Source organism: Eulemur rufifrons, chromosome 21 (genome assembly GCF_041146395.1).
Source record: "Eulemur rufifrons isolate Redbay chromosome 21, OSU_ERuf_1, whole genome shotgun sequence".
In the NCBI taxonomy this organism is placed as follows: domain Eukaryota; kingdom Metazoa; phylum Chordata; class Mammalia; order Primates; family Lemuridae; genus Eulemur; species Eulemur rufifrons.
The window spans coordinates 15,005,343-15,032,293 of NC_091003.1; the positions used below are offsets into that span (position 1 = coordinate 15,005,343).

A 26,951-nucleotide genomic window follows, 5' to 3' on the forward strand; every position below is an offset into this window, starting at 1 on the left:
GTACCCTCCTTGCACACCTGCTACTCGTCATTCATTCACCCTCGTCCCATCCGTTTTTCTGAATCAGTTTCTGGTGAAGAGGCAGGAAGCGCCGGCCACGACCCTGCTCAGCCCGCAAACACACACATGGTGTTTCCATCTTCCTGCGCGTCTTTGAACTTCACACATCTTACTTTCTACTTTTGCTGCTGTCTGAGGCTCACTGATGCTCTCTGTAAATACTAGTGAGCAGCTGCTCTGAGCCGGCGCTGTCCTAGGTGCCGGGGTCACAGCAGAGAACAGGACAGACCCCACCCCTGACCTCATGGAGTTTGCTTTCTAGTGGGGAGACGAGTGGTAACAGAGAGCCGCAGGTTTCGAATCCACAGGTTCAATCAACAGTGGATCGAAAACATTCGGGGGAAAAAAACAATAAAAACCAACAATACAACAATAAAAGTAATACAAATTAAAAATACATTAAACAACTATTTACATAGCATTTATATTGTATTAGGTATTATAAGTAATTTAGAGATGACTTAAAGTATACAGGAGGATGTAGATACTGAGCCATTTAATATAAGGGACTTGAGCTGTGGACTTTCATATGCTGGGACCAATCCCAGGAGGATACCGGGGGAGGACCGTATAAGATCAGGTGTGGATGTGTTCTTTGAAGAAAAATGAATCTGAGTAGGTGGGAAGAATGGTGGGGTCTCCCTCATTGGGTAAGGAGGTCAGGGAAGGCCTAAGTTAGGGAGCAAGCCATGAGGGTGTTTGGTGTCTTGGTATGAGCTGCTGTAAAAAAACACCGTAGACTGGATGGCTTGTAAAAAAACAGAAATTTACTTCCCACAGTTCTGGGGGCTGGCAAGTCCAAAATCGAGGTGCTGGCAGATTCGGTGTCAGGCGAGGGCCAGTTTCCTGGTTCATGGGCAGCGCTTCTAGCTGTGTCTGCACGTGGTGGAAGGGGTGGACGAGCTCCGCCCAGGCTTCTCTTCTAAGGGCACTAATGTCATTCATGAGGACTCCACCCTTGTGACCTAATCATCTCCCAAAGGCCCCACCTCCTAACACCAGCATCACACTGCGAGTTAGATTTCAACTTGTGGATTTTGTGGGGACGAGAACATTCAGTCCCCAGCATTCAGGGAACATCAAGCAGGAAAGCCTGGAGGTGGGGGCTGGGCGGGCCCAAGGATGGGCTGAGAGGCCGGCATGGCAGTAGCATGGTGGCCGGGGGCAGGGGAGGCCCACGGGCCTGGGCTGGAAATGCCCTAACTGGCTGCACCCTGCCTGGCACCACTTCCCTTGACCAGGAAGTGACCATATCTTAGAGCAGAAAAGTCCCTCCAGCCTGCAGGCACCGAGAGCATCTCCCCATCATCTGTCCAGCGGCGCCTGGGCGGCTGGGCCTGCTAGTGTTGGGTGCAGTCCAGACAGACAGAAGCAGGGCCTGAGGGCACTGCGGTCCCTGGGGGTGGGGGCCCTGAGTTCTCCAGCTTTCCCTGGAGTTCTAGCCGCTGTGCCTTGGCGTGAATCTTGTGCCTTGGCATTTGTGACTGCACGGAGGGAGGTGATCAAGGAAGAACATGTGACACTGGATGCTCTTAAAGGACTTGCTCACAAAGTATAATTCCAGAAAAATAAAAATGTTTTTAACAGTTTAAAATTTGATTTTAAAATATTACAATTACAAGCAGGGGTGGGGAAGTATAATGGGAATAGCATAGCTAACGATGATTGCATCTTGGACCGTACCGAATACCTTCTGTATTATCTCATTTAAACCTCATGACAACCAGCCGGGTGTGGTGGCTCACACCTGCAATCCCAGCTACTCGGGAGGCTGAGGTGGGAGGATCGCTTGAGCCGGGGCGTTTGAGGCTGCTGTGAGCTGTGATTGCACCACTGCACTCCAGCCTGGGTGACAGAGCAAGATCCCATCTCTTAAAAAACTAAATAAATAAAGTTCACCTTGTACAGGTAAGGAGGTGACACGATGTGTCCAGCTCCTGAGCTGGGCCAGGCAGTCTGGTTCCAGACCAGCTGGTCCAGTTGTGTTGCTTTAACCTTGGTCTGTAGGTTCTTAAGTCATCATCAGAGCCAAAATTACCCTTGGAAAAAAATCCCTCGTCACTTCCTAGGCATAGTGCTGGACTGCATTTGTCTGTCTCTTCAGTTGTCCATTGATGGACGTTCGTGTGGTTTCAACCTTTCCGCTATTACGAATCATACTGCTACGAACGTTCAAGTGCAAGTTTTTGTGTGGCCCTGTGTTTGTCCTCTCTTGGGTAGATCCCTAGGAGTGGAATGGAGTTACCTGGGTTGTGTCTGATGATGTCATTGCTCTGTGAAGACAAGCCAATCCGCCCACTCTATTGAAACAGTTTCTCTTATTTCTTGCCAAGTGTGTATCTTTGAATTCGAGGAAGTTCGAATGATGAGACTAGATGCACGGAGTGGCTGACATGCCCCAGCGGAGCTAAGCAGAGCTCTGGGGCAGGGGAAGGGCTAAAATAAGGTACCACCATGGCTTCTAGATGTCCCTCTCCTCTCCCGGCACAGGTACAAGTCCTTGTGCCCTGACACCTGGCCACACTGGCGCGGGCCTCCAGCAGAGGGCGTAGAACGGCTGATCAAATACATCGGCTACAAACCCGAGGAATACAAGTTAGGGAGGTAAGTGACCAGCAATCCCCCAGATGGTCTCTTTCCGTGCCATCGCTGTGTTTCGCGCGCTGATCTGTATCCATCCAGAGCGTGGAGACCCATTTCCTTGGCATTTATGTAGATTTACAAGCAGATGCTTCTATCCAGCTTAAATGCAGCTCTGAATGGTTAGGAGGTCTGTAGTGTTGCCCATCGGAGGTGAAGTTACAAAGGGAGCCCTGGTTCTAAACTTGACTCAGCCTTCTTGTTTGCAAAATGAAGAGGGGACCAGGGTGGCCACGTTACTTCTGTGTGCTTAGATTCTGTGGTCGTTCAAATGTGTGCACGACCTGCCAGAGGTGACACGGGGATCTATCAGATGTGAAATCATCGTTAGCGTCCCAGACAGCAGTGTCCTAGAGCTCGGGGTATCCGGACTATAGAGTCCTAGTTGTCCGCGAGCAGAGGACTTTTGTGCACATTGAAAGCTTTCAGGCACAGCGCAGTGGGGTGGATCAGGATGGTTCGAGCCTGTTCTGTTAGTCACCGTGGTCAGGGTTAACGTGGCTGCGAGGAACAATGCCCAAGCAAGAAGAGGATCCACCCCCAGACCGTAGAGTCTCCCCGCTTCAGAGATCTCTGCCTTAGAATCTATCAGAGGGTCCTAACTCCTGTACGTGGCTGTCTATGGCCAACTTGGCCGCTACCTTTAGGCTCCTGTTCTAAGAATCGGTTACTTGTTCAATCCAAACCCCTGAGGGGAATCAGGTTCAGCACATGCTGAGGGAGGCAGGGGGTGGAGGTCAGAGGTGGTCTGTGTCTGTCTCAGGTTCCGTAATTTGGGATGGGGCCTTGGGGTCACGTGGCACGACACACTGTTGTCCCCGGTGGCTGCCCTGGGAACTGTCCCTCACGAGGCGGAGGGCAGGGGCAGGCAATCCCAGATTAGTACTGGTACTATAATTTCTCTCTGCTGGTTAATGGGATCCTCTTTTAAACTTGGATCCGTTTAAAGCCCAGGAACATAACTGGAAGCAACTCCAAGTTAGGGTGCATTCACTTCCTAGGGCTGCATGACAAATTGCCACAAACTGGCTGGCTTTAAACCACAGGAGTTTGTGCTGTCACGGTTCTGGAGGCCGGAAGTCCAAGATCAAGGACTTGGCCAGAGCTGTGCTGCCTTTAGAGCCCCGATGGAAGGGTCCTTCCTCGCCTCTTCTAGCTCCTTGGTGGCGCCTTGGCGGCGCCTTGGCTTTTGTGGCCACATCACTCCAATCTCTGCCTCCATCTTCACGTGGCCTTTCATTTCCCTCCTCACCTTAATCACATCTGTGAAGAACCTATTTCCAAATAAGATCACACGCTGAGGTTCTGTGTAGATGGGAATTTGGGGGGCGGGGGACACCGTTCCACTCACTACAGATGGTGACTGGCCAGTTAATAATGAAAACATTTCTTTTCACTTCTAGAACCAAAATATTCATTCGTTTCCCCAGGACTCTGTTTGCAACCGAAGATGCCTTTGAATTTAGTAAACATCAGTTAGGTATGATTTTTCTGCCCTGATTTCAACAGAATGTGAAATGAACAAGTTTGGCTCGGGGATGCATCTTAAACGTGGGTGTCTGATAGAACGTTAGGCGCATTCGCTTTGGAAGCCAGGAACAAGAGGTGGGATTATGATAAGATGCAAGGGAGTTTATGCCTTCACGAATGTCTGGAGGGCAGCCATGGATGCAGGCAGAAAACGTCATGGTGCCGTCTCAGTTCTAGTTTGGATCAGACTCTGTTGTGCACCGTTAGGACCTGAAACCACGGGGAGACCGTCCCCCTTAAATGAAGGTTTTAGAAACTTCGTTTGTGTTAGTATCTGGTGTTGGAACGTGCAGCTTCAAAGCCTGCAGCCAGGGTGTGTGTTGTGAAGGGTAAAATGAGAAGAGTTGGATTGGTGGGGGCGGGGCGGGGGGGGAGGCGGAAATGCAAAAATTTAAAAAATCAAAATGACTGGAGAGAGGAGGGGGCTTATCCCTTGAAATCACAATTGATCTGTCAAGAAGGACTATGCTTGAGTGATTTGAAGGCTTGCTGTGTGCCAGGTGCACACTAAGTCCTTTATACCATGATCTTTAGTCTCAGAACAAACCTATGAGGTGTAGGTATTATCCCCTGCAATTTACATTCAGGGAAACTGAGGCACAGAGATGCTGGTAACTTGCGGAAGGCCACATAGCTCGTAAGCAGCAGAGCCAGGGTTTCTGTGTGGGTCTGGCTGGCTTCAAGGCCTGGTCCCGTGATGTGACCTCTACGGCAGGGGACACTGATGGCTGGGGATCTGGTTGAAGGGCAGGTGCTGGCTCAGACAGGTCATGGGGTCTTGAGTCAGCATCTCTAACCAGCTGCCAGGGGACACAATGCTGTTGCTCTGCGAGGCCCTCAATGAGCTTAGACTCTGGTAGGACTTTAGTCACTGTATGGAGGGAGGGACGCAGGCTGGAGAACCCGAGGGCGAGTGTGTGTTCTGCGGTCGCTCAGACCTGGGTTCACACTCCTCCTTAGTAGTTGCATTGCCTTGACCTTGGCAAGTGTCTTCACTGTCTCAGATTGTGCCCATCTGTCCAACGTTCTGATGGCACCCGCCTTATAGGGCAGGGTGTGAGGATGAAATGCGATGCCTAGCCTGGAACCAGGGGGCTCTCACCGCTGGGGTGCTCCCTACGCTGGGGGAAGGAAAGAGAAAGGCCGAAAGGAAACCCTGGTTGCTGGGCAGCGGCTGGGAGCCAGGCTCAGCGTAACCAGCCAGGTCTCGCTTCTGCGATGCCGAATGGGCCTCCTGTGTCGTCACTACATCACGGGCCTTTAAGGCCCCCTTCTGACGTCCCCTCCTGCTGGAGGTCACAACCACAGAGATGACGCACAAATGAAAAGCCATTTCACCAAAAGCTTTCTTTTATTTTAAGTTGCGAGAATTCAAGCCACATACAAAGGCTGCCAAGGAAGGAGGGAATATATGAAAAAAAGACGAGCAGGTAAGAATTAAACAGAAACTCGCCGGTTTGCAGCGGCCGGAGTCACACACAGCCTTTCCCTCCTTATCCACTTGGCACCTGGGGGCACGGGCTCATCTGCGAGTCCTCTCCCCTTGCCTGTCCTCGAAACCTCGGCACGGGGCTGCCTCCGGGTCCAGTTCTGGGCCCCTTCTCATCACCTGATTAACTGGAGATTATAACACCATGGCCTGTATTTGTTCCACGGGCATGGCTTTTTGTTTTTGAGATGGTCTCGCTCTGTCTCCCGGGCTCGAGTGCCGTGGCATCAGCCTAGCTCACAGAAACCTCGAGCTCCTGGGCTCAAGCCATCCTCCTGCCCCAGCCTCCTGAGTAGCTGGGACTACAGGCATGCACCACGACACCTGGCTAATTTTTGTTTTCTATTTTTAGTAGAGAATAGGGTCCTGCTCAGGCTGGTCTCAAACTCCTGACCTCTAGCAATCCTCCCGCCTTGGCCTCCCAGAGTGCTAGGATTACGGGCGTGAGCCACCTCACCCAGCCAGAGTCTAGTTTTTGTGTGCCCCAGTTTATGTATCCCCATTTTTAAATGCAGACAACTAAATGAAAGTACTAATCTATAATATCACAAGTACTACCCCTCTCCCTGAAAAAGGCACCAGGAAACTGACCCCCTCCTATAATTTTGGGGCATCTCCGGGAGCTTCCCATAGCACCCTCTGTTCTGTCTCCCTGGTTCAGTTGCCCATCTGGGCGCCCCCAGGTAAGAACTGACCACATTTACCCGACTTTGCATCTCTGGGGCTAGCAGGATGCTGAGCGGGCGTCCGGATGTTTGTTGAGCAGGTGACTACTTCTGGAGAAGCCTTTTGTATTTAAATGTGATGTGCTCACCTTCTAATGCCAGCAGTGAACTCTTTCAGCCATCGTACTGGAAACCAACTGGCGCAGAGCCCTGGCTCGGAGGGAGGCCGAGAGGAGAAAGTGGGCTGTGCAGATTATCAGAAAGTAAGTTCTAGAACACCACAGGGAGGAGCACCCACTCAACACCGGTGTGCTGCAAAGGATGGTCGTGGATGTGGTTGAGTCTTGGACGATTTTTGGATTGGTGCAGAAAGGAGAGCGTCCCTTCAGGATGCTCTTAGGAATTCAGCCCCATCTCTCTGCTCTGAGCTGCCGAATGTGATGGCAATCACAACTGCGTACATTTGTAATTTGTCTCGGCCTAGCTCAAAAAAAATCACAAAGTCAAGTGCCTTCTGAGGCCGGGCAGGTCAAGTTGAGTAAGTCTCATGAGCTGGGATAAGACAATAGGGCAAGGCAGAGACTGCGGCAAACTGGAATGTTCAGTCCATCTCAAAGGGGACAGTAATTACTCCGTTCCAGCTGACTGCTGCCGTGGGCAAATGCTACCAGATCACTTGAGGAAAGCTGAAATCTAGCTTTTATGGACTACCTCCCAATTGTTTTGTAAATTGGCAACTAATTCGAGCTACTCAAAACAATAAACAGTGTGGGTGAAACAGAACCTATCTTGGGGACAGGCGGGCCTGTGGGCTACATTACTGGCTTCTGGCCTATGTGGTCACTTAAACAGTCTCTACCATTTGGCCTCCTTTGAATCAAACAAATGAGGAGAGAACATAAATCTCAGTGAGGAAACGGGCCAGAGAAACTAACAAAACGCTTCCCTTTTGAGGTTCATCAAGGGATTCATCAATCGCAATAAACCCCTTTGTCCTGACAACGAGGAGTTTATAGTGTTTGTGCGGAAGAATTACATCCTGAATCTTCGGTATCATGTTCCAAAGAACGTCTTGGACAAGAGCTGGCTGAGGCCCCCGGGCATCTTGGCGAACGTAAGGACTGACGTGCGGGACTCTGATGTTGTGCCGTGGGCGCTGCCGGCACTGGCCCCTTGCGTGTCTTTGTGCTGCCTCCCTTTGGCTTGAGAGAGCTGCCCTAGCCAAGCACTTCTGTGCAAGGATGCTGCACAAGCAAGTTAACTCCTTAGAATTCGTGATATCCTTAATTAGCATTATAAAGCCAGGGGAGGTCTGGCGTGCTGGACAGAGCACTTTCCAATGGTTTCTATTCTTGATGTAGCCTTCCTAGGACAGTGTTCCTCAAAAGATGACCCGAGGACCCCCTGTGGCTGGAAGGTAGAGTCGGGACTGTTATAAGATTCTGGGGCTCTACTCTGGATCCACTAGGAGCCTTGTTAATAGCCAACTCCTCAGGTGACTGATAAACACATTCAAGTTTGAGAACCACTAGTTAAGCAATAGGGAGAAGTTAGAGCAAGATCGGAAGGTCGGTGGCTTTCTTTGACTATAAGATACTAACGCTGTGCTTTAACTGAATTCAACTGTTTTGTTTTTGCTTTGTTTTTTTTGAGACAGAGTCTCAGTTTGTCACCCTGGCTAGAGTGCCGTGGCGTCAGCCTAGCTCACAGCAACCTCAAACTCTTGGGCTCAAGCAGTCCTTCTGCCTCAGCCTCCTGAGTAACTGGGACTCCAGGCATGCGCCACCATGCCCGGCTAATTTTTTCTATATATATTTTTTAGTTGACCAGATAATTTCTTTCTATTTTTAGTATAGACAGGGGTCTCGCTCTTGCTCAGGCTGCTCTCGAACTCCTGAGCTCAAAGGATCCATCCGCCTCAGCCTCCCAGAGTCCTAGGATTACAGGCATGAGCCACCGCGCCCAGCCTCAACTGTGTTTTAAAAACTTCTATTTTGGTTGTCACAGCCCAAGACAGTGAATGGGGCAGGTGCAAAAGTGGTGTGTTTTCCACACAGGCGTCAGATCTGCTCAGGAAGATGTGCACGAGGAACCTGGTGCGGAAGTACTGCCGAGGGCTCGCGGCTGAGCGGAAGGCGATGGTAGGGAAGTGGAGGCAGGACCCAGCGGGGGGCAGGGGCGGGGTGGCAGGTGCTGGTCCCGCACTGTGTCACAAGGCCTCATCCATCATTTCACCTATAAGCCCAGGGCCATGCTAGTCCCAGGCCTCATGGATGCGCCGAGCATAAGTGTAGACCACCTAGCACAGAGCCCCCGATGAATGTCAGCTGTTATCATCATCAGCATGGCTCCTACTGCTACCATGGAAACAATCCAGATGGCCCCTGCGCTGCAAAGCATGCAGGTCCCCTTTCTGCTGAAGGTCTGGTTTTGTTAATGCTGATCTGCGGGACTTCTCTGTAACGGGCTAGAGAGTAAATGTTTCGGGCTCTGTGGGCCCCACGACCTGTTGCAGTTGCCCAGCTCTGCTGCTGTCGTGAGAAAGCAGCCACGGACATGTGAAGGAGAGGCGTGGCTGTGTTCCAATAACCCTTTACTCACAGCGACAGACAGCGGCCTGCAGCCTGCCAATCTGTGAGGTCCTGAAAATCCACTTGCAGGAAACCAGTGCAAGTAAGGGGACCAGCAGAATCGTCAACCCCAGTCTCTACTGGGATAATTTTTACAGCACTTTGGCCAAAGCCAGTTATGTGTTCTCCTACAGCTTAGCCAGTAAAATACGTGGTATCGTGGGTCTAACGCTCCCCTATCCCACAGAGCCCCAGGGACAGCATTTTCGTGCTTTCAATTACGTATTACAGATGCAGCAGAAGGTGGTTACGAGTGAACTATTCAGGGGAAAGAAGGAAGGCTATGCGGAAAGTCTGAAGCAGCCCTTTGCCGACAGTCGGATAGGTAAGTACTGTTTCCCTCTATGTACCTGGCCTCCCAATTAAAGTCAAAGGAAGATGCTGGGCTCGGTGGCATTTCCTGACAGCTATTTCCCCAGCTGAGACCTCTGCACCGAGGAACATACAAAAGCAGATCCCAGTGACTGTGCCCAGGGTCAGTATTTAGTGACGATTCCCGGTGTTCTCGTTCCCTCCCCAGATGAAGGAGACATTAGCCCCAAAGTGCTTCAACTAATTGGCAATGAGAAAATCCAGGTAAGACGGTGTGTCCTCGGCCACAAACACGATTTCCTTATGAGGTCTGAGAATGGGGTGTTTTTTCCATAGAGTGTCTAGAAGCACTATTTAAATGCAGGGGCATGGGTGGGTGGGCCGGGGCTCTCAACTGCGACACTCTGAGTATTAAGTAGGAATATGGGGGATGCATGACGATTAGAAACCCATTGTTGTTCTTATGGTCCTTCTGTCACCCTGGAAACTGTCTTCGTTTGCTATCCTACAAAACTGAGTTGAATGCAGCCATGAACTTAACCATGAAACCTCGCGGTGTTACTGAGGGGCAACGTGGCGCAGTGCCTGGGTGCAGACACTGGCTTCTCGGTGGCCGTGAGCTCCTCAGCAGCTTACTCGAGGTTTCTGCACCTCTGATGTTCTATGAATGTGGCTGACAGGGTCCCAGAGAGGGCGAACGAGTCAATGGGCCGCGGCCTGGCACGTGGCAGCAGGGGCACATTTGCCTCTACCGTGTGCTCCGGCGGCTTCTCTGCCCCTTTTGGTTCCCTGGAGAATAGGAGCCTGTGCGACTTGCCTGGACGACCCTCTGGCTGTGAAGGTTTTCATCTCTCTGACCTCTGAGCACAGACCTGGGAGGCCGGTCTTAGCCTTGACTTTCTCAGAGGGCAATGCAGGAAGGTGGAGCTAAATCCAAACCTACCCCGCAGAGAGCCAGGGTGCAGGAAAAGAAAAAATCTGTTTATGCAAAACCTGTTTGAGCCTCTCTGAGTGCCTGGAGTAACTTTGCTGGAGGCTGAGTCGCAGGTACTCTGCCCAGCCCCCGCCCCGCGGTCACCTTCCCCTCGCCATGACGGTAACCTCCTTGCAGTATGGTATCCCGGTCGTCAAATACGACAGGAAAGGCTTCAAGGCACGGCAGCGGCAACTCATTCTTACTCAGAAAGCAGCTTACGTGGTGGAACTTGCCAAAATCAAGCAGAAAATAGAGTACTCGGCACTCAAAGGTAAGAAGCGGGCAATCTTGAGACAGGCCGCCGAGTTGACTCAGTTACTGGAAATACCAGTAGTGAAGCTCTCAAATGGGAGACACAAGTATAAGGTGCCCATAAGGCCCGACGTTGCCCGGCCTGGCCCTCTTCTTCTGGCATAAATATCAACAGCATCCTCTCATTCAAGTATCCAGGTGGGCCAATAGTCACCTTCTGTGATGACCTTTTTACTCAGATCACAGCCCAAGAGCAGGCTGATCTCCGGAGTACTTACTCCCTTCATCCCACCGGGCCCAGCTAGGAGGAAAAAGCGCGAGGTTGGGGAGCCCCTGGGTGGGTGTGTCTCTTCTTTCTGTATTAACGTCAAGCTGTGCAGTTCCTGGCCTCTTAACTCTGATCTGTCTTAAGGGGTCTCCACCAGCAATCTGAGCGATGGAATCTTAGTCCTTCACGTTTCGCCAGAGGACAACAAGCAAAAGGTAACTGACGGCCACCAGGCTCTGCTAAGAGAGGGGGGACAACAGGACACTGCCACACGTGAAGTTGAGTGCTGTGAAACCTCAGCACCTGAGTGTGTGTTTTTTGTAAACCGCTAATGCTGAAACCACGCCTCTCTGCCGCAGGGGGATGCCGTTTTACAGTGCGAACACGTATTTGAAGCAGTTACTAAACTCGTGCTGCTGGTTAGGAAGGAGAACATTGTGAATGTTGTTCAAGGAAGGTAGGTGGCTTCGTCTTCAGCCCAGGAGGTCTAAAACGGTTATTGACAGATGAGGGAAAATGCAAAGGTTAACCCTTTTACCCACGCCTTTGCCCTGTCTCATAAAGAATTTTTTCTATCATCACCCCTATGCTCTTGGGCTCCAGAGAAGTGAGGATGTCGGCGATCACTCACAGACCTCAGGAAGCAGTAATCTTCCCCTATAGTTCTCCAAGGAGGCAGCTGTGTTCCTTGAGGGAAGCTGTCACACTGTGTTAACGGTGGACCTCTGGGCCAGAGCAGGTTACGGCCACACCTTTGCTGTGGGTGCCCGTTGGGACAGTGTGTGAGCACACTGGGCCGCAGCTTCACAGGCTGCCGGTGGGTCAGGCTATAAAGGGAAAACACCTGGCACAGAATATACTATTCTTGTCTAATTCTCTCAACGACTCTGACGTGGGCGCCAGCTTTTCTATTTCAAGGGCAAGGCCAAGTGGAGCACAGGGAGGTCGGCCAGCAGGCCCGATGCTGCGGAGCTTGTCAGTGACGGGCACAGATTTCTAAGGCCCAGGCTCGATGCTTTCTCAGCAATGTGCTCCCAGAGCCCCCTTGAAAGCAGACTAGCCTGGAGAGCCGTTTCTTTTCCAAGTTTTTATTTGATGAGCAAATTTATGTCATGGCTAGTTTGAAGTGTTTCTGTTTTGCTGTCCCTCCAATACTGTGTCCCGTGAGTTTCAGCATGAAGATGCGTGGGGGCACCTCGGCATCAAATGGGCACTCTGCAGAACTGAATGCGTTAATCGCCTTCACAGTAACTACAGAACGTATCAGTTGCCCAGCTGTAAAAATCGGTTTCTTCTTTGCATTGCTAAAACATGCAACAAACTGGGAATCTGAGACTGAAGTTTCATAAGTGAATTTCTTTTGCAGACTTTAAGGGTATCAGAAGAAAACAGAATGTTAATAATTTGTCACTTTGTGTATTTTAAGTTTACAGTTTTATATTGGCCCTGGAAAAGAAGGCACAATAGCTTTCGACACTGGACCGGAAGAACAAGTCTATAAAGATAAAAATGGACGGTTAACAGTGGTAAGTAGTTGTACCTGGGGAGGAAGGTAAGCAGATTTAGGTGAGAACATTTTATGAACTTCAGTCCTGTAGATTGACTAGAATTAGAAGTTAGTTCATTTCTCCCTAATCCTGACTCTATATCTGAAAGACAGGAATTGTTCCCAGAGGCATTTAAACAGCAAATGAAAAGGGGGAAAAAGGGCCGGGTGCGGTGGCTCATGCCTGTAATCCCAGCACTTTAGAAGGCTGAGGTGGGAGGCATGCTTGAGGCTAGGAGTTCAACAGCACTCTGGGCAACACAGCAAGACCCCATCTCTACCAAAAAATGGGGGGAAAAATTAGCTGGGCATGGTGGTATGTGCCTGTAGTCCCAGCTCCTCAGGAGGCAGGAGGATTGCTTGAGTCCAAGAGTTGGTGGCTGTAGTGAGCTATGACGACACCACTGCACTCTACCCAGGGTGACAGAGCAAGAAATTCTAGTTGTCAGTGAACGTTTCAGTTTTAAATGTCAAAGTCCAACCTCTCAGTGGATGGAGAAGGCCTTATGCCTCCTTCTGGCTCTCAAACCCGTCTCCGCATTGGTGCAGTGACTTACTGGCTGGGGGTGTGTCCTGGGGGCTGGAATGTAAGAGATCCCAGGCCTAATGCACACAGAGGTGTGAGAACTACTGCCATCTTACGAAGAAATTGAACCTGAGCCCCCAGGAGCTTTTGCCCTCCCTGACTCTACCCCCTGGGCCGAGGGTCCCCACAGTCCTGGCTGGAAGGTCGTACACAGAGCTTGTTTTGATCCAATGTTTCTGGGAAATGACATGTCAAAACTCAGAAGGAGCTGAACCTTTAAAATATATTTTATATTTATGCTGAGAATTATTATCTGATACAAACCATTAAAAATGGTCTGGCACCATGGAACAGTCTCACATACATTTAAAACTTACACTATGTACCTATAAAATCATTTTATGACTGTAAAGAGTACAGTATCTTTTACAACATAGTTGTCCCAACTCCTTCAGGGACAAATAAGGATCACTTTGCATATAAACTACAAGGTGACTTTACAGCTTACAGGCTGTCTTACGAGCTCTCCTTTGGAGTCACAGCGTCTGTCTGTCTCCCTGGCTGGCCCCAGCTGAAGATGCCACTTTCTAACTAACTCTGGTGTGGCTTGAGGTGGGCGGGGACGGGCATCTCACGGCCCACCCAGACCCACCTTGCTGATGGTGACAGGTGAGGTGGTAACTGCTTCCTTCCCAGCAAAGGGAGCTGACAGGTCTCTAAACAGAATCGTACCTCTCTCCCAGGTGTCCGTCCGGAGGAAGTCCTGATAGAGGATGACGTCTGACCTCTACCGTCACCGTTTTTGCTGCAACTGAGGAAAGTACCAAGGAAGTGGGAATGTGATCCAGTCAGCTCCGCCTTCAGGGAAAGATCCCGGCAGCACTGGGGAGAGAATCGCATCTGAAGCTCGGAGGGGCCTGTTACGCCAAAGCCTAACCCCAGCTGCCCTGGGGCACTATGTTAAAATGTCTTCCTCCAGGAGCAATCGCAGGTCACCCAAGGGGGTGGTTTTCAACCTCCCCAGTAGTCCCTACACTTGATGGGCACTTCAACACGTCATTACAGAGTGGGTGAGATTCTCCACCTTTGTCGGCATCGAGCTGCCCTGAGACACAATGAAATATATATACAGCAATAACATCATTTCATTGTAACCTTGATGACAAAAAAATTCCTGGCCACAGCTGTCTGCGAGGGTTTCCCCTCACAGCCCCAGGACGTGCACAGCTACATGGGCCCCGTGTGGGTTCCTGCCTCGTGCCCTGAGTTGCTGGGATGGGCTCAGGCTACCCGAGACCCTGAACTGCAACAAGCAGGTTGGAAAATAAATGAATACAAATTATTATAAAATAATCTGTAAAGTATGGTTACAATAACAACATACATGGTATAAAAGTGCTCAGCAAACAATCTTTGTGACTGTTCGGTTTTCAACTATGTGGTGGTGGGGGTCTCCGTAAAGGAAATTTCATAAAGCTACACAATTCAAGTTTTGCTTTAAATAAATGGAACTCAGAAGTGTCAAGGAATTGGATTAAGTTTCTGATGGGGTCTTTTAGATCCCAGATGGTGAGATGAGTCCCCACCCCCCAATATCACATCAGTGGTGACACCAGCTGATTCATTCTGCTTTTGCACAAGCCAGACCACCTTTGACCCAAGACTTCCTTTCTGTGTTTAAATTCATACACTCAGAAAAATGACTCATCTTTCCTTTCCAGGCTGAGCAACTTTTAAGGTGGTGAGGTAGAAGGGTAGGGGCTCTGCCTTGCTGTAAACCGCACTTCTGTGGCTCAGCGTTGCTGGGCATTCCTGAAAAGACCCAGAGAACAGATTTAAATAGAAGCATTATATAACTTTTATTTTACATGTGTCCACAAGTGCTTGTAACAATATACAGTGACTACTTCTAAAACTTACAGCATCATTTCATAGCACAGAGAGACAGAGGTTAATTAACAACACTTCAGTGTGTTACAGTGACACTGGGTGGAGCCCTAAAGACAGCACACACTCGAGAGGAAGGGCTGAGTGTTCACACTTCGGTCCTGAATAGCCGCTGTAAGGAACAGCAAATACACCTGAACAGGGGCTGGGGAACCTGCACGGGGCTAATCCACCACAGGAGGGTGACAGAAGATACGTAAGCAATTCTCTTGGGTCCAGCCTCCCAGTCACCACAATCAGATGACTTATTTAAAAAAAAAAAAAAGAACTTGATTACAACAGACTAAAAGCTGCTGCTTTTCAAATTGCAAGCTATTACAATGTAATAAAACCTTACTCTTTTTGCCAAATTTTAGGCCAGTGTTTTTCACTTGGATGGTTCTTAAATTATAAATATTGACTTTTACCCTTAGTGCTAACATAAGAAAAATCAGTTCCATATTATAGAGTATATTTGATAAGCGCTTGGACCAGCCAACACTATCATCCACCACGGAATGTTTTACGAACCTGCTCATATTCCAAAGAGGCAAAGATTCAAAACTACAGGTGCAAGGTTGGAGGAAAAGTGAAGTTAGAGCTGCCAGAAACATTAGGTCATAAGGCATAGAAGCCAAAACAAAACAGATTGTTCCACAAACTACTTCTTCAGACACAAACATTTAAAAAACAATTTATACAATGGCTTTTCCATTCCTACAGAAAACATCAGAAACTGACATTCACTTTAACGTTCTAAAAAAGTGCAACCCAAAAGGGTTGGTGTTTAAAACTTAAACAGTATAAAATATTTATGAAACGTTATTTTGTAAGCCCTCTTTTCATAGCACTTAATAAAATCCAAATGGCCTAATATAAAAGTTTCCCACACAACAGTTTAAAAAGTATCTACCCAATGCATGATTTTTATGTTCAGTCATGATTGTTTTACAGTTTTATTGTAGGCTTTGCTGCTGGGTAGAAAATAAAGGCATACAACTGTCACAGGCAGGGCAGTACGTACAAAGTCTAAGCTGTAAAAACAGTTTCAAAATATAAACTCATTTTTTGGAATACATGTGTCAAAGGCTGCCCATGTTAATACCTTTGGTATAAAACTGTAACGACTCCCTTGATACGCAGACAAACCCATCCATCACCTAACACACACGCACAGCCCCTCAAACTACTCTACCTAGTCTAGTCCCAACAACCCCTGTCAGTCACGACTCACTTCTCTCCTTTGCAGGCGCAGAGGAGCTGGGAGGTAGATGACTGAGAACATCCGTCCTACACGAGCACCAGGCAGACAGCCAGACCCCAGCGCAGGCCACCTGTGCCCCACAAGCACACGTCCCCCCGTCAACAGTCGCACACATCCCTTTACACAAACGGCAACACCGACACAAACCAGACCCAAAGGTATCTGCACGTTCTCTCCACCTGTACACTGCTGGCCACTCTATACCGTGTAGGAATCAGAGGCAAAGACAAGAAGGGGATCTCCAGGTGATGGCTGTGTTTACAGCAGGGAAGCTCCCTGGGGGCTGGTGTTGCGGGGGTGTCCCTGCTCGGATGCGGGGGGAGGACAAAGAGTCTGGGCCACACTGAATTTCTAAGCAAAGGGCAGGGCATCCACTTGCAGCAGGAAGCCCAGCTTCATGGGGAAGGCGCCGATCCCTTGGAGGAGTAGTTTGTGAGCTACGCCTGTCACGGGGTCAGATGGCCTTCCTGGAACCGAGCAGGTCAACAAGGAGAACAACGGAAGGAGCCAGGAGCAGACGAAACACTCACCTCCAGGGAACACTCTGCTCCTAGGCAGGCACGTGGGGCCCCAGCCAGCACTAAACCAAAGACCTGTCAAGGCAGCAAACGGCTTGGCCCTTTAGAGAAAGCTTTGCACTCAAAGCTACACCAGTGACGACAACTCAGAGGCTTATTAGGTCACATTTCCACTGCTACAAGCTGCAATTATCAACAAGGTCTAGGCACAAAGTGGCAGAATGAACTTCTAGCAAAGCAGTGGACATTGTGCCGGGGCAAAACACACAGGAAGCAGGAGCCCATCTGCTGGGGCTGGCGGGTTGTGATATATGAAATAGGTAGGTCAGACACCTTGGTGGCCACCAACTGCAGAAATCCTCTTGGAACCGTCAAACTGAACCCTTAAGGGAACGACACCCAAAAGCCCGAATACATCGTCAACACCCACAAAAATAAATACTGCGAACAAAAGTTCTCACATACACTTCACGCTCATTCATACTTTTCCTCCGAGAACCAAGAAAGCCTGGCTCCAAAGGTTCCCGGATTCTCATGAAAAGTAGAGACCTTAGACACAGCTCGCTCAACAAAAGGGCTGCATAGACCTGGGTCGAGACAATCAATTCACCTTCTCAAGAAGTATCAAAATAATTATCTGGCTTGTTACAAAGGATCTCCAGGCTCCAGGGCAAGTGGAAGGTGCCCGGGAGCCCGCACAGGATCTGAGTGTGGCATGGCGGGGAGGGAGGGCGGCGGGAGCGGGTGGCGGGGTCGGCTCGCCTGCTCACTGGTGGAGGTGGGCCCGGTCGTCTGGGCGCTTGATGTGGATCCGCCGCACACGCTCGATTCGCTCCCGTTCCCGCTCCTCGTCCTCATCCAGGTGGTGGGAGCGCCCGGCTGCCCCGCCTGTGGCCTCCAGGAGCGCATTGTCAGGTCCTCGGCCATCCTGGGCCTCGTACAGCAAAATGTTCAGGGTCTCTTCATAAATCCGGGCTTCAGGGAACTCAACCTATGTTTGAAAAAAATACAGGACAGGTAAGTTAGTATAATACACAGCCTACCACCCCTGCCACCTGGACTTCCGGGCAGGGCCATCGGGCTAAATCAGGTCCCTGGGATTCCACTGAAGACTGTCATTATAATTTTTAAATTAGTTGTCATTTTCAACAGGCAACACTTACACACAGCACTAAATTTACAAGAGACCAAGGGTACGTAGGAAAACAAGCAATGCTTCTCATCCTGCCTTCTCTGATTCTATGCATGTAAATATGTGTGTATATATACACATATATTCACGTGCTTTTAAAAACACAAAAGGTGGCCCACTACACATATTCTTATGCACTTTCTTCTTTTCCTTTTTTTTTTTTTTTTTCTAGGAGACAGGTTCTCATTATGTTGTCCAGGCTGGTCTCCAACTCCTGGACACAAGCAATCCTTCTGCCTTAGCCTCCCAAGTAGCTAGGATTATCGTTATCCAGCTCATACCTTCCTGTCCCTAATTTAGCCTAGAGATCATTCCACATCAGGGAATTATAAAGAATACAATAGTGCAATGGTTAATTGCATTTCACTTTGATGGACATTTAGGTCATTTCCCATATGTGGCTGCTAACTAACAGAGCTGCAACCTTGCACACGAGTCCTTCCACACCTTAAAGGGGTCTCTAATGCAGCATTCTTTCTGAACAGGGACCGCCTGGGGACCCTCACGAAATGGACATGATCCCTCCCTGCTTGGCCTGTGTCTGGCTGTTACACCCCTCAGGGTTAAGGCGTTGTCAACAGGGGAAGGGCCACACAAGCGGGCCCCACACATTTGACTCACGGACTAGACTCTGCTTTAAAGGGTAGGATTCTGAGGTTCTGGTTCCACAAGAAATGCAGTAAGCACACTCTACCCTGTCTTCCTCACCGATGTTACAAAGCCAGGACAGATGCACACAGCAGCTTAACTGAGGACTGTGAGCAGTAAACAGAGACCTTAGACACAAGTTGCAGGCAAACTAGGGGAAGAGACCAGAATTTGAAGTAATACCAAACCAGCGGTGAGTTTACCAACACCCCCCACCAGCATCCGTGTAGCCTGAAACCCTGAAATGGGCACCAGGACAGAGAAGGCTCCAGAAGGTCTCTGGTGACCAGAGGAGCCAACAGAGCCTAACATGCAAGCGTGAGGGGAAATCTCCTGATTTTCTTTTCTCTGTTTTCTTGCAGTCTAGCCCCAAGCAATCCGTGGCAGCAACCAGAGACCACAGGTGTCAAAGAGGAGGGAGGGAACCTTCCTTTCTGACAAGAGCTGTGGTCTCAAGACGACAGGGTGAATCCCTACTGCTTTTTTCCCCCTATCTTCATGCTGCTTGGCCCCAGACAGAGGCACAGTCACAGGAAGTGGGTGGCGGAGCAGAGTAACTAAAGAACCAGCTTTCTGGCCAGACAACCAAAAAGGGACAGCCCCGAGGAAGATTAAAGTACTGAGGAGATTGTGGAGGAAGGAAGGAAGGAAGGGGCGCTTGACAAAGCAGCCTGTCAGGTTGTGTGTGAACTCCTAGACTCGCCCCAGCTGCAGGCTCTGCCCCTCAACAGCACATGCAGACTAAGAACTGAACCCTGGGACAGACACTGCCCACGACAGACTGGCCGCAGCGTGGCACAGAGGTGGGACAGATCTAAAAGCTCTGAAACTGAACTGTCACTGGAACTACAACCCACAGAAGCCTGGTAGAACCTGCAGCCTGAACCTAACTGGGTCAACAGCCTGCTAAAACAAAATATCAACATTCTCCCTGAGATTTAAATAAGGCCTAGACTAGAGTCCTGTAATATAACATCCACAATGCCCAGGATATAATCCAAAATTTCTTGGTATATGAAGAACTAGGAAAATCTAAACTCCTGTGGGAAAAGGAAATCAGCAGCCAAGATGACACAAGATGTTGGAATTATCTCACGAAGTCCTGAAGGCTGTTATTATAAAGATGCTTCACAAGTAAGGGCAAATGCTCTTAGAGCAAATGGGAACGCAGACAGTCTCAGCAAGGAGACAGAAGATAAAAAGAAGAACCAAATGAACACTTTAGAACTGAAAAATACAATAACTGAAACGAACATAAAAACAAAAACCCAACTCACTGGAAGGGTTCAATAACAGAGTGGAGATGACAGAGGAAAGAGACAACAGAAGTGATACAATCTGCAACAGGAAGAAAAAAGATCACTAAAGGGTAGAATTCTGTGCTTCCTTACCACCTACTCCCCAGCAAATCGGAATTAGGAACCAAATGGACAAGGTATTAATGTGTAGAAAACACTTGCTTAAACTTAAATTTCTGCAAGTCACACCCTTTCCAAATGAACCACAAAAGACAGCTAAATGATATTAAAAGAATTAGTAAAGCACTTGGAATGTTGTATCAAGGAAGATAAGACACCAATTATTATTTTTAAAAAAGGGACCCGAAACCCAAATGGGACATCTGCATAGTGACTTGAGAAAACAAACTCGAGTGTCAGCCCCAAAGCCCAGCTCCCAGAGGCTTGGGCCAGAAGGGAGGAGGAACCTGTTCCTATACGGCAGCTGCCTCCCACAGCAACTCCCTGCAAAGCCAGTCACATGCTTCTCCTGGAGAAAGGAGAAGCCCTTAGGGACAGACAGCAGAGCAAAAGGAGCCATGGAAAGGGGGCCCCGGCCTCCCATCCTGGCTCTGCCACTAACCAGCTTCACCAACGCCAGTACAGGCTCGCTCTGGGACCCAGCCGCTACTCTCAAAACAGCTGGGATCAGACCACATGGTCTCTAAATCCCCTTGCTCCCTGTTAAGCTCTAAAAATGTGCAGTCTTAATATGTTAAAGCTTAATCAATATGATGCCTATCCTTTTAATACCCAAGGGCAGGGGCAACCCAGGTATATTACAAAAACCAAACCATGACCAAAAGGGGGATCTAGTTACTGGAGGAATTCACAGCCCTTAAAAGAAAAAAAGCTCAAGGGAGAAAAGAGGCATGGGGTGTCTTGCTAACGGGATAAGGGAAGCAAATGAGTCTGGATTCCCTGGTATCTTTGGGAAAAAAGAAAAGCCTCAGTGTTTTTTCCTTCTTGGCTACCTTAAAACGATATACATCCTTTTAGGATAGATTCTGAATACTTATGAATAAAATATGTTGTCAGATCAATCCTGTGAGTGCTGGGGAGGGACAGCAGATTGAGCAGCAGTGACCCTGAGTTGAAGGCCCTTGAAGCTGGGTGACGGGTACATGGAAGATCATTGCCCGACTCTAATTCTGTGTATGAGGCTCACACCTGTAATCCCAGCATTCTGGGAGGCCCAAGTGGGAGGACTGCTTACAGCCCGGAGTTCAAAACCAGTCTGGACAACATAGCAAGACCTGGTCTCTACAAAAAAATAAAAATAAATTTGGTGTATGATGTAAATTTTTAATAATAAATTAAAGAGAAAAGACCCTGGTTTTTACTTTGTCATCTGATTTTTCTCTCATTTGCTTTTTGCTTGCTGCCAGCTCCAGAACCACACAGAACTCTGTGCCTCCCGAAGCTCTGGGGACGATGATAACCTGAGCAGACTGTAGGAAGAGGGCCAGAGGCATGACAGTCCTGCTGCATGTCACTGGGAATCAGATTATCAGGTTTCTCTTAGATAAGGCTGAAAAAGAAATGACAGGGTGTATAGTGTGATTAAAAAAAAAAAAAAAAAAGCCAACGTGGGAGGATTGAGGTCAGGAGTTCAAGACCAGCCTGAGCAAAAGCAAGACCCATCTCTACTAAAAATAGAAAAATTAGCCGGGTGTGGTGGTGCACACCTGTATTCCCAGCTACTTGGGAGGCTAAAGCAGGGGGATCACTTGAACCCAAGAGTTCAAGGTTGCAGAGAGCTATGACGACACCACTGCGCTCTAGCCAGGGTGACAGAGTGAGGGACTGTCTCAAAAAAAAAAAAAAAAAAAGGAAGGAAGGGAGGGAGGAAGGAAGGAAGGAGGGAGGGAAGAAACAAGAAACCCTCACGTAGTCCAAGGAGGGCAGGCAAGGAGAAGGCCTGGAGAGAGTGAAGTCCAGTGACCAGTGGGCCAGATCTCTAGCAGTACCTTTGTGGTGTGATCTGGCCTCGAGGAATGGCAAGGTGGCAGAAGTTGAGGGAGAGGTCAAGACTGTTGGTTTGGAGAAGATGACATAAAAATGGGTCCAGAGCCCAGTTCAGTCAGGAAGCCAACAAGGTTAGGAGCTAAGGAACTCCAAATGGGTGCTGGGAGAGAGAAGGAAGCTCTAGGTCAGTGGGTAAGGGGACAACAGATGCCAAGTAAGTAGTAAGTCCTGACTAGAAAGCCAAGGTCAAGATCTTGAAGGCAGCACAGTTCCTCTGATGAGTGAGACCACATGAGGCCACGCTGGTGGGCAACACTGTTACGTGGAGGGAGGTGAGGAACAGGTGACATCAGGTGGAGAAAACCTGGCAGCAGGGAACACCCATGGGTATAAGAGTAAATCTAGACCCATGTTTATGGCAAAGGAATCTGGGGTAGTGTGACTGTCTACTTGCTGAGCTTCAGAAGGGAAATGCCATGGTTTCTCCAAGACTTACATTTGGATCTTGCCAAGGCCTAAAAGATAAGGAATATTTTAACGATGAGCAACCACAAGGCAACGAAAAGCATTCTAAAAGCCTTCCCCTCTTTACTCTGTTCAAGTTAAAGGAAGTTCATTCAACAAGTACGTATTTCAGAACAGCCACTCAGAAGCGTCCCCTGCAGGCTCTTACCTTGGTCTGTTTCTTCTCAGTGGCATAGACGATGGAGGTGCAACAGACTTCGGCAATCTTGCGGCCCTGGCCATAAAAGGACCAGCAGCAGATTTCATCCCCAATAACATCCTTTATGAATAGGACCCTTCCGTTAAAACGCAGAGACAGCTTATCAAACAGTTCAATGTTTTTCAACATATTGTCGTCAGAATTGCTGTAAAAGAGCATTTGATAAGGTGACCACAGGTGGTAAAAACAGCCACCATTTCTTGGGCCCTTCTGTGGGCAGGGCCCTACTGGGTCCAACTTCTCCACTATCTCATTTCCATCTTACAATGATCCCGTGAGAAAAGCACCACAATCACCATTGCTTAAAGCAGGAAAGTGAGGGTCAGAGAAATTAAGTAATTGCCCGAGGCCAAAAACCAGTAAGTGGCAGAGCCAGGCCCCCCAAAAGACAGTCCTGGCCCCTAAGCCTGCGATCCTACCCAGTGTGCTTGGCTGTCAGCTCTGCAACAGCCTGAGAGAGAGAATGCTGAACCACCAGGCCCCTGGGCACAGTGCCAGGTGGAGGACAGAGCCTCACCAGCCCCCTACAAAGAGCAGAATGCCACTGCCCAATGGTGACTTTTTATCATAGATCTTCACAAGGATCTTGAGTACCCTCATTAAATGCCCCCTACATCCCTCAAGCTCCCCTGGCATAAGAATGGATCCAGAGCCCAGTTCAGTGAGGAGCCATGTGAGCTCGTACGGAAGCCGACAAGGCTAGGAGCTAATCTTAGAGCTACCTGTTCCCAAGAGCCAAAAGGCCTTCTTGAAACCCACATATATTGCTGGTGGGAATGTAAAATGGTGCAGCCACCACTTTGCAAAACAGTTCGGCAGGTCCTTGAGTTAAACCTAGAGTGACCACATGACCCAGCAATGCTACTCCTAGGTTTATCTACCCAAGAGAAAGGAAAACATATGTCCACACAATGATTTGTACATGAATGTTTATAGCAGCATTATACACAATAGCCAAAAAGTGGAAACCACCCAAATGTCCATCTAATGATGAAGGCATAAACAAAATGTGGTCTATCCATACAACGGAATGTTACTCTGTCATAAAAAGAAATGAAGTATTGATTCATGCTAGAACATGGGTAAACTCAGAAGACATTCTGTTAAGTGAAGGAAGCCAGGTACAAAAGGCCACGTGATTTCGTTCATATGAAATGTCCAGAATAGATAAATTCATAGAGACAGAAAGTAGATGAGCGGTTGCCTAGGGCTGGGGGGTGGAGGGGGAGTGGTTCAGGGGAAATGGGCAGTGAATGCTAATGAGTAGAGAGTTTCTTTCTAGGGTGATAAAAATTTTCTAGAATTAGTGTTAATGGCTGCACAACTTTGTGAATATACTAAAAACACTGAACTGTATATTTTAAAAAGGCGAATTTCACAGTATGTGTGAGTTATATCTCTAAGTTCTACCTATCTATCCATCTATCCACCCAGGCACTCCAGAAGTGCAGAGGGGCCACCCTTATCTGAACGGAACAAGAGGAGCTGGGCCTGGCTGGTGTAAGCGGAGGTTTTCTTGGGAGTGCAGATGTCTTTTCTGGCTGATGCCTTACCTGGTATATGAGTATTTGTTGTTACTTCTGTTGTAGAGCAACTTCACGGCTGGCTGTGGATTGTTTTAAAAAAGGAAAAAGAGAGTTACTTGGCACGCAGGTGCAATGAACCACTGGCTTCCCACAGGGCAGACAAGCAGAGCCTGCCAGCTGGAGAGGGGGACAACGTGACCCAAAAGCAGGGGGAACACAAGATGAGTTGCAGCTTCCCATCCAGAACCCTTTCTCGGGCCTTGCTCGGGCAGTTACGTACGCTTTTATTTCAAAACTTATCAGAAGAATCTCTGCTTCTGGTAGCAAAAGAAATTCCACAAGGGTGCCTCCAACATACCTTATTTGAAGTCGCTATAAGTTTTTGTTCTTCCTTGGATGAGGTGATCACAGGAACCTTGCAGAAAGGCTCATAAGTATCTTTGTTCTGCTGGAACAAAACATGCTTTCAGCCTAGGAGGCCTGTCCAGCACTGCATTTTTTAAGCTAGCTTGCTGAGCAAAGACAGGCTCTGGCGAGGGGCACTTATGGCTGGGAAGAGAGGAGGATTCCTACCACCAATGAATTAGACGGGAGAAGACTAGGAGTTGAATTTTCTAGTAACTCTGCTCCTCTGCGACAGCTGTTATATGCCAGGGTGCTCAGTAAATACTAACAATGACGACACATTTTCCACAGCCCAGGAAGCCAATTCAAAAAGAAGCCCTCAACGTGGCAGCTGAAAGATGATTTAATCAAAAGTTCCTCAAATCCTGCTACCGTGACTGCAGAGGAATTTAAAAAAGGTATAAGCTCATAAGAGAAAAAGAATGGAAGGTCAGCAGACCAAAAAAAAAAAAAAAAAGGTCAAAAATCCAAGCAAGGGTGGAAAGCAGGTCACAAGTGAGTGATAACCAAGGCGATGGAGAAAGCTGAAACTCGAGTTGGCAGATGGGAGAGCAGCCTGGACCTCCGTGAGAACAGCGCTGAAAGCTGGTGGGCATGGGGCAAGAACAGAGGATTGCTCGCCGGTTGGCAGAAGCTCCAGTGAGACCCCCAGGATCCACCCGCTTCCCCACTCTGGCAAAGAAGTCCACTTTGCTGGAGCGGTTTGTACAGCAGAGGACAGGGCTGAGCTGCCATTCTGAAAACAGGGGGGTTAAGTGAAGATCTCCACGCTAAATGGCGAGCAGCCCCTGCTTCTTCCCCTACTAGATCCCAAAAGGCAGCCAGTTGGGCTTCCTCCCACCAGGCAGGAGGAGAGTAGAGGATTTCTCTACAGGGAAACCACGTGTCCCCCAAAATGGCTTACAGATTCTGATAATTGGGGTTCCCACTGAAACAGCCTTATCATTCAACAGCGAAGCCCACTGGACAGTAAGGACAGCTCACGCACAGATAGCTTTCCAGTGTCTTACTCTTTCAACAGACAGCCAAGGATCATCAGATTGTATGTGGAAAGCCTCAAACGTGAGAGCGAAACCAAAACAAAGAGAGAAAGAAAGAGAAGGAGTCGGACAATGAAGGGAGAACAAAGAAAACTTCAAATAGTATCGTCACACAGACGAGAGCAGATATGGCATCCTATGAAACACGAGCAGCATGCTATATAAAATAGAGCATTCAGAGAACAAGAAAAGGCTCCTAGAAATTAGAAAGATGACAGCAGAAATGAAAAATCCCACAGGAGGTTGAAAAGATAGAAGTTGAAAAAAAAACCCACCAAAACCCTGAGGAAGTAGAACAGAAAGATGAAGCGGGAGAAACGGAGAGGAAGGAGAATCCGGAGGTCGGGCCTGGAGGTCTAACCTCAGACTAACAGAAACAGAAGCCAGGGGGCATGTCTCCCAGACGAAGTGAAACAGAGGCCCTCTGATGTGCTGAACACACCGACAGGACACTGTCTGAGAATGTGGGGCTAAATCGGGAATACATACTCAGAAAACCGAGCAAACAAAACAATGAGGCAATCACTAACTCTGGCAAACCCAATGTTACATAAAAAAGAAAATCATCGTTGTATGCTCTGTGGCTTAACTGTTAGCCATACTTAGACCTCACAATGTAAACTTTGAATTTAATCAAAACTGTGATAAACTGTATTGGGAGAACAGGGGAAGAAATAAGTATGCATAAGCTTGGTGGTGGTTGGGGGTGGTGTGACGTGTGGACTAAATTCTAATTTTCTATAGTAATGCCAGTGGACAATGCTGAACACTGAAAAGTCAGTAAACAGAAATATAGGCAAATTATGCAGAAATGTAAATAGAAAAATAACTGGAAGAATCCAAAGAGGCAACCTCAGGGGTGAGGGAAGGAGGGAGGGGGGATGGTGGTGTTTTTGACACCAACCTTGCCATACTGTTTGACTTCTTTTTTTTTTATTTTTTAATTTTTTTTTAATTTTTTTTTTTGAGACAGCGTCTCACTCTGTTGCCCGGGCTAGAGTGCCATGGCATCAGCCTCGCTCACAGCAACCTCAAACTCCTGGGCTCAAGCGATCCTCCTGCCTCAGCCTCCCGAGTAACTGGGACTACAGGCATGCGCCACCATGCCCGGCTAATTTTTTCTGTATATATTTTTAGTTGTCCATATAATTTCTTTCTATTTTTAGTAGAGACGGGGTCTCGCTCTTGCTCAGGCTGGTCTTGAACTCCTGACCTTGAGTGATCCACCCGCCTCGGCCTCCCAGAGTGCTAGGATTACAGGCGTGAGCCACCGCGCCCGGCCTGTTTGACTTCTACGTGCATTGCTTTAACAAACATAAAAATGAAACGAGAGTAATAAAGTAAATGCTGCAACATTCTGTTAGACTGACCGTGAGTCACAGACTCTCAGGGCAGAGGCGGCGTGGGGCAACAGTGCCTCAGGGGGCCAGGCATTATGGGTACTGCGCTGGTGGGGGGCTAGACACAGACATGTGGCTCATGCACACAAACCAGATGCCTAGGACAACCCTGAAGGACTCTTTCGATTCTCTGTCATGTTGTAACCTTGATTGAAATAAAAGGCTGTTG

The 26,951-nt window shown here is 48.6% G+C and overlaps 2 protein-coding genes across 3 annotated transcripts in view; one reads left to right on the top strand and one right to left on the bottom strand.

Moving 5' to 3' along the window:
• The window catches only part of MYO1H (myosin IH), a 43,067-nt gene extending 28,908 nt beyond the window's left edge, over positions 1–14,159 (top strand). Inside the window, exons 19-31 of the mRNA XM_069497090.1 lie at positions 2,551–2,664; positions 4,104–4,180; positions 5,592–5,660; positions 6,563–6,647; positions 7,339–7,498; positions 8,442–8,525; positions 9,246–9,339; positions 9,535–9,590; positions 10,438–10,573; positions 10,967–11,037; positions 11,182–11,279; positions 12,249–12,348; positions 13,638–14,159. Coding sequence (XP_069353191.1) covers positions 2,551–2,664; positions 4,104–4,180; positions 5,592–5,660; positions 6,563–6,647; positions 7,339–7,498; positions 8,442–8,525; positions 9,246–9,339; positions 9,535–9,590; positions 10,438–10,573; positions 10,967–11,037; positions 11,182–11,279; positions 12,249–12,348; positions 13,638–13,661 — 1,168 coding nt within the window. The 3' untranslated portion in view covers positions 13,662–14,159. The remainder of the gene's footprint in view (positions 1–2,550; positions 2,665–4,103; positions 4,181–5,591; positions 5,661–6,562; positions 6,648–7,338; positions 7,499–8,441; positions 8,526–9,245; positions 9,340–9,534; positions 9,591–10,437; positions 10,574–10,966; positions 11,038–11,181; positions 11,280–12,248; positions 12,349–13,637) is intronic.
• Positions 14,160–14,737: 578 nt separating this feature from the next.
• KCTD10 (potassium channel tetramerization domain containing 10) overlaps positions 14,738–26,951 on the bottom strand; it is a 28,799-nt gene continuing 16,585 nt past the window's right edge. The window contains exons 4-7 of one of the 2 annotated variants that reach the window (XM_069497532.1): positions 24,296–24,382; positions 23,965–24,017; positions 22,361–22,556; positions 14,738–17,593 (exon numbers count right to left, since the gene is read on the bottom strand). In XM_069497532.1, coding sequence (XP_069353633.1) covers positions 17,369–17,593; positions 22,361–22,556; positions 23,965–24,017; positions 24,296–24,382 — 561 coding nt within the window. In that variant the 3' untranslated portion in view covers positions 14,738–17,368. Of the gene's footprint in view, positions 17,594–22,360; positions 22,557–23,964; positions 24,018–24,295; positions 24,386–26,951 lie in introns of both variants that reach the window. The other variant, XM_069497531.1, reaches the window with a different exon arrangement.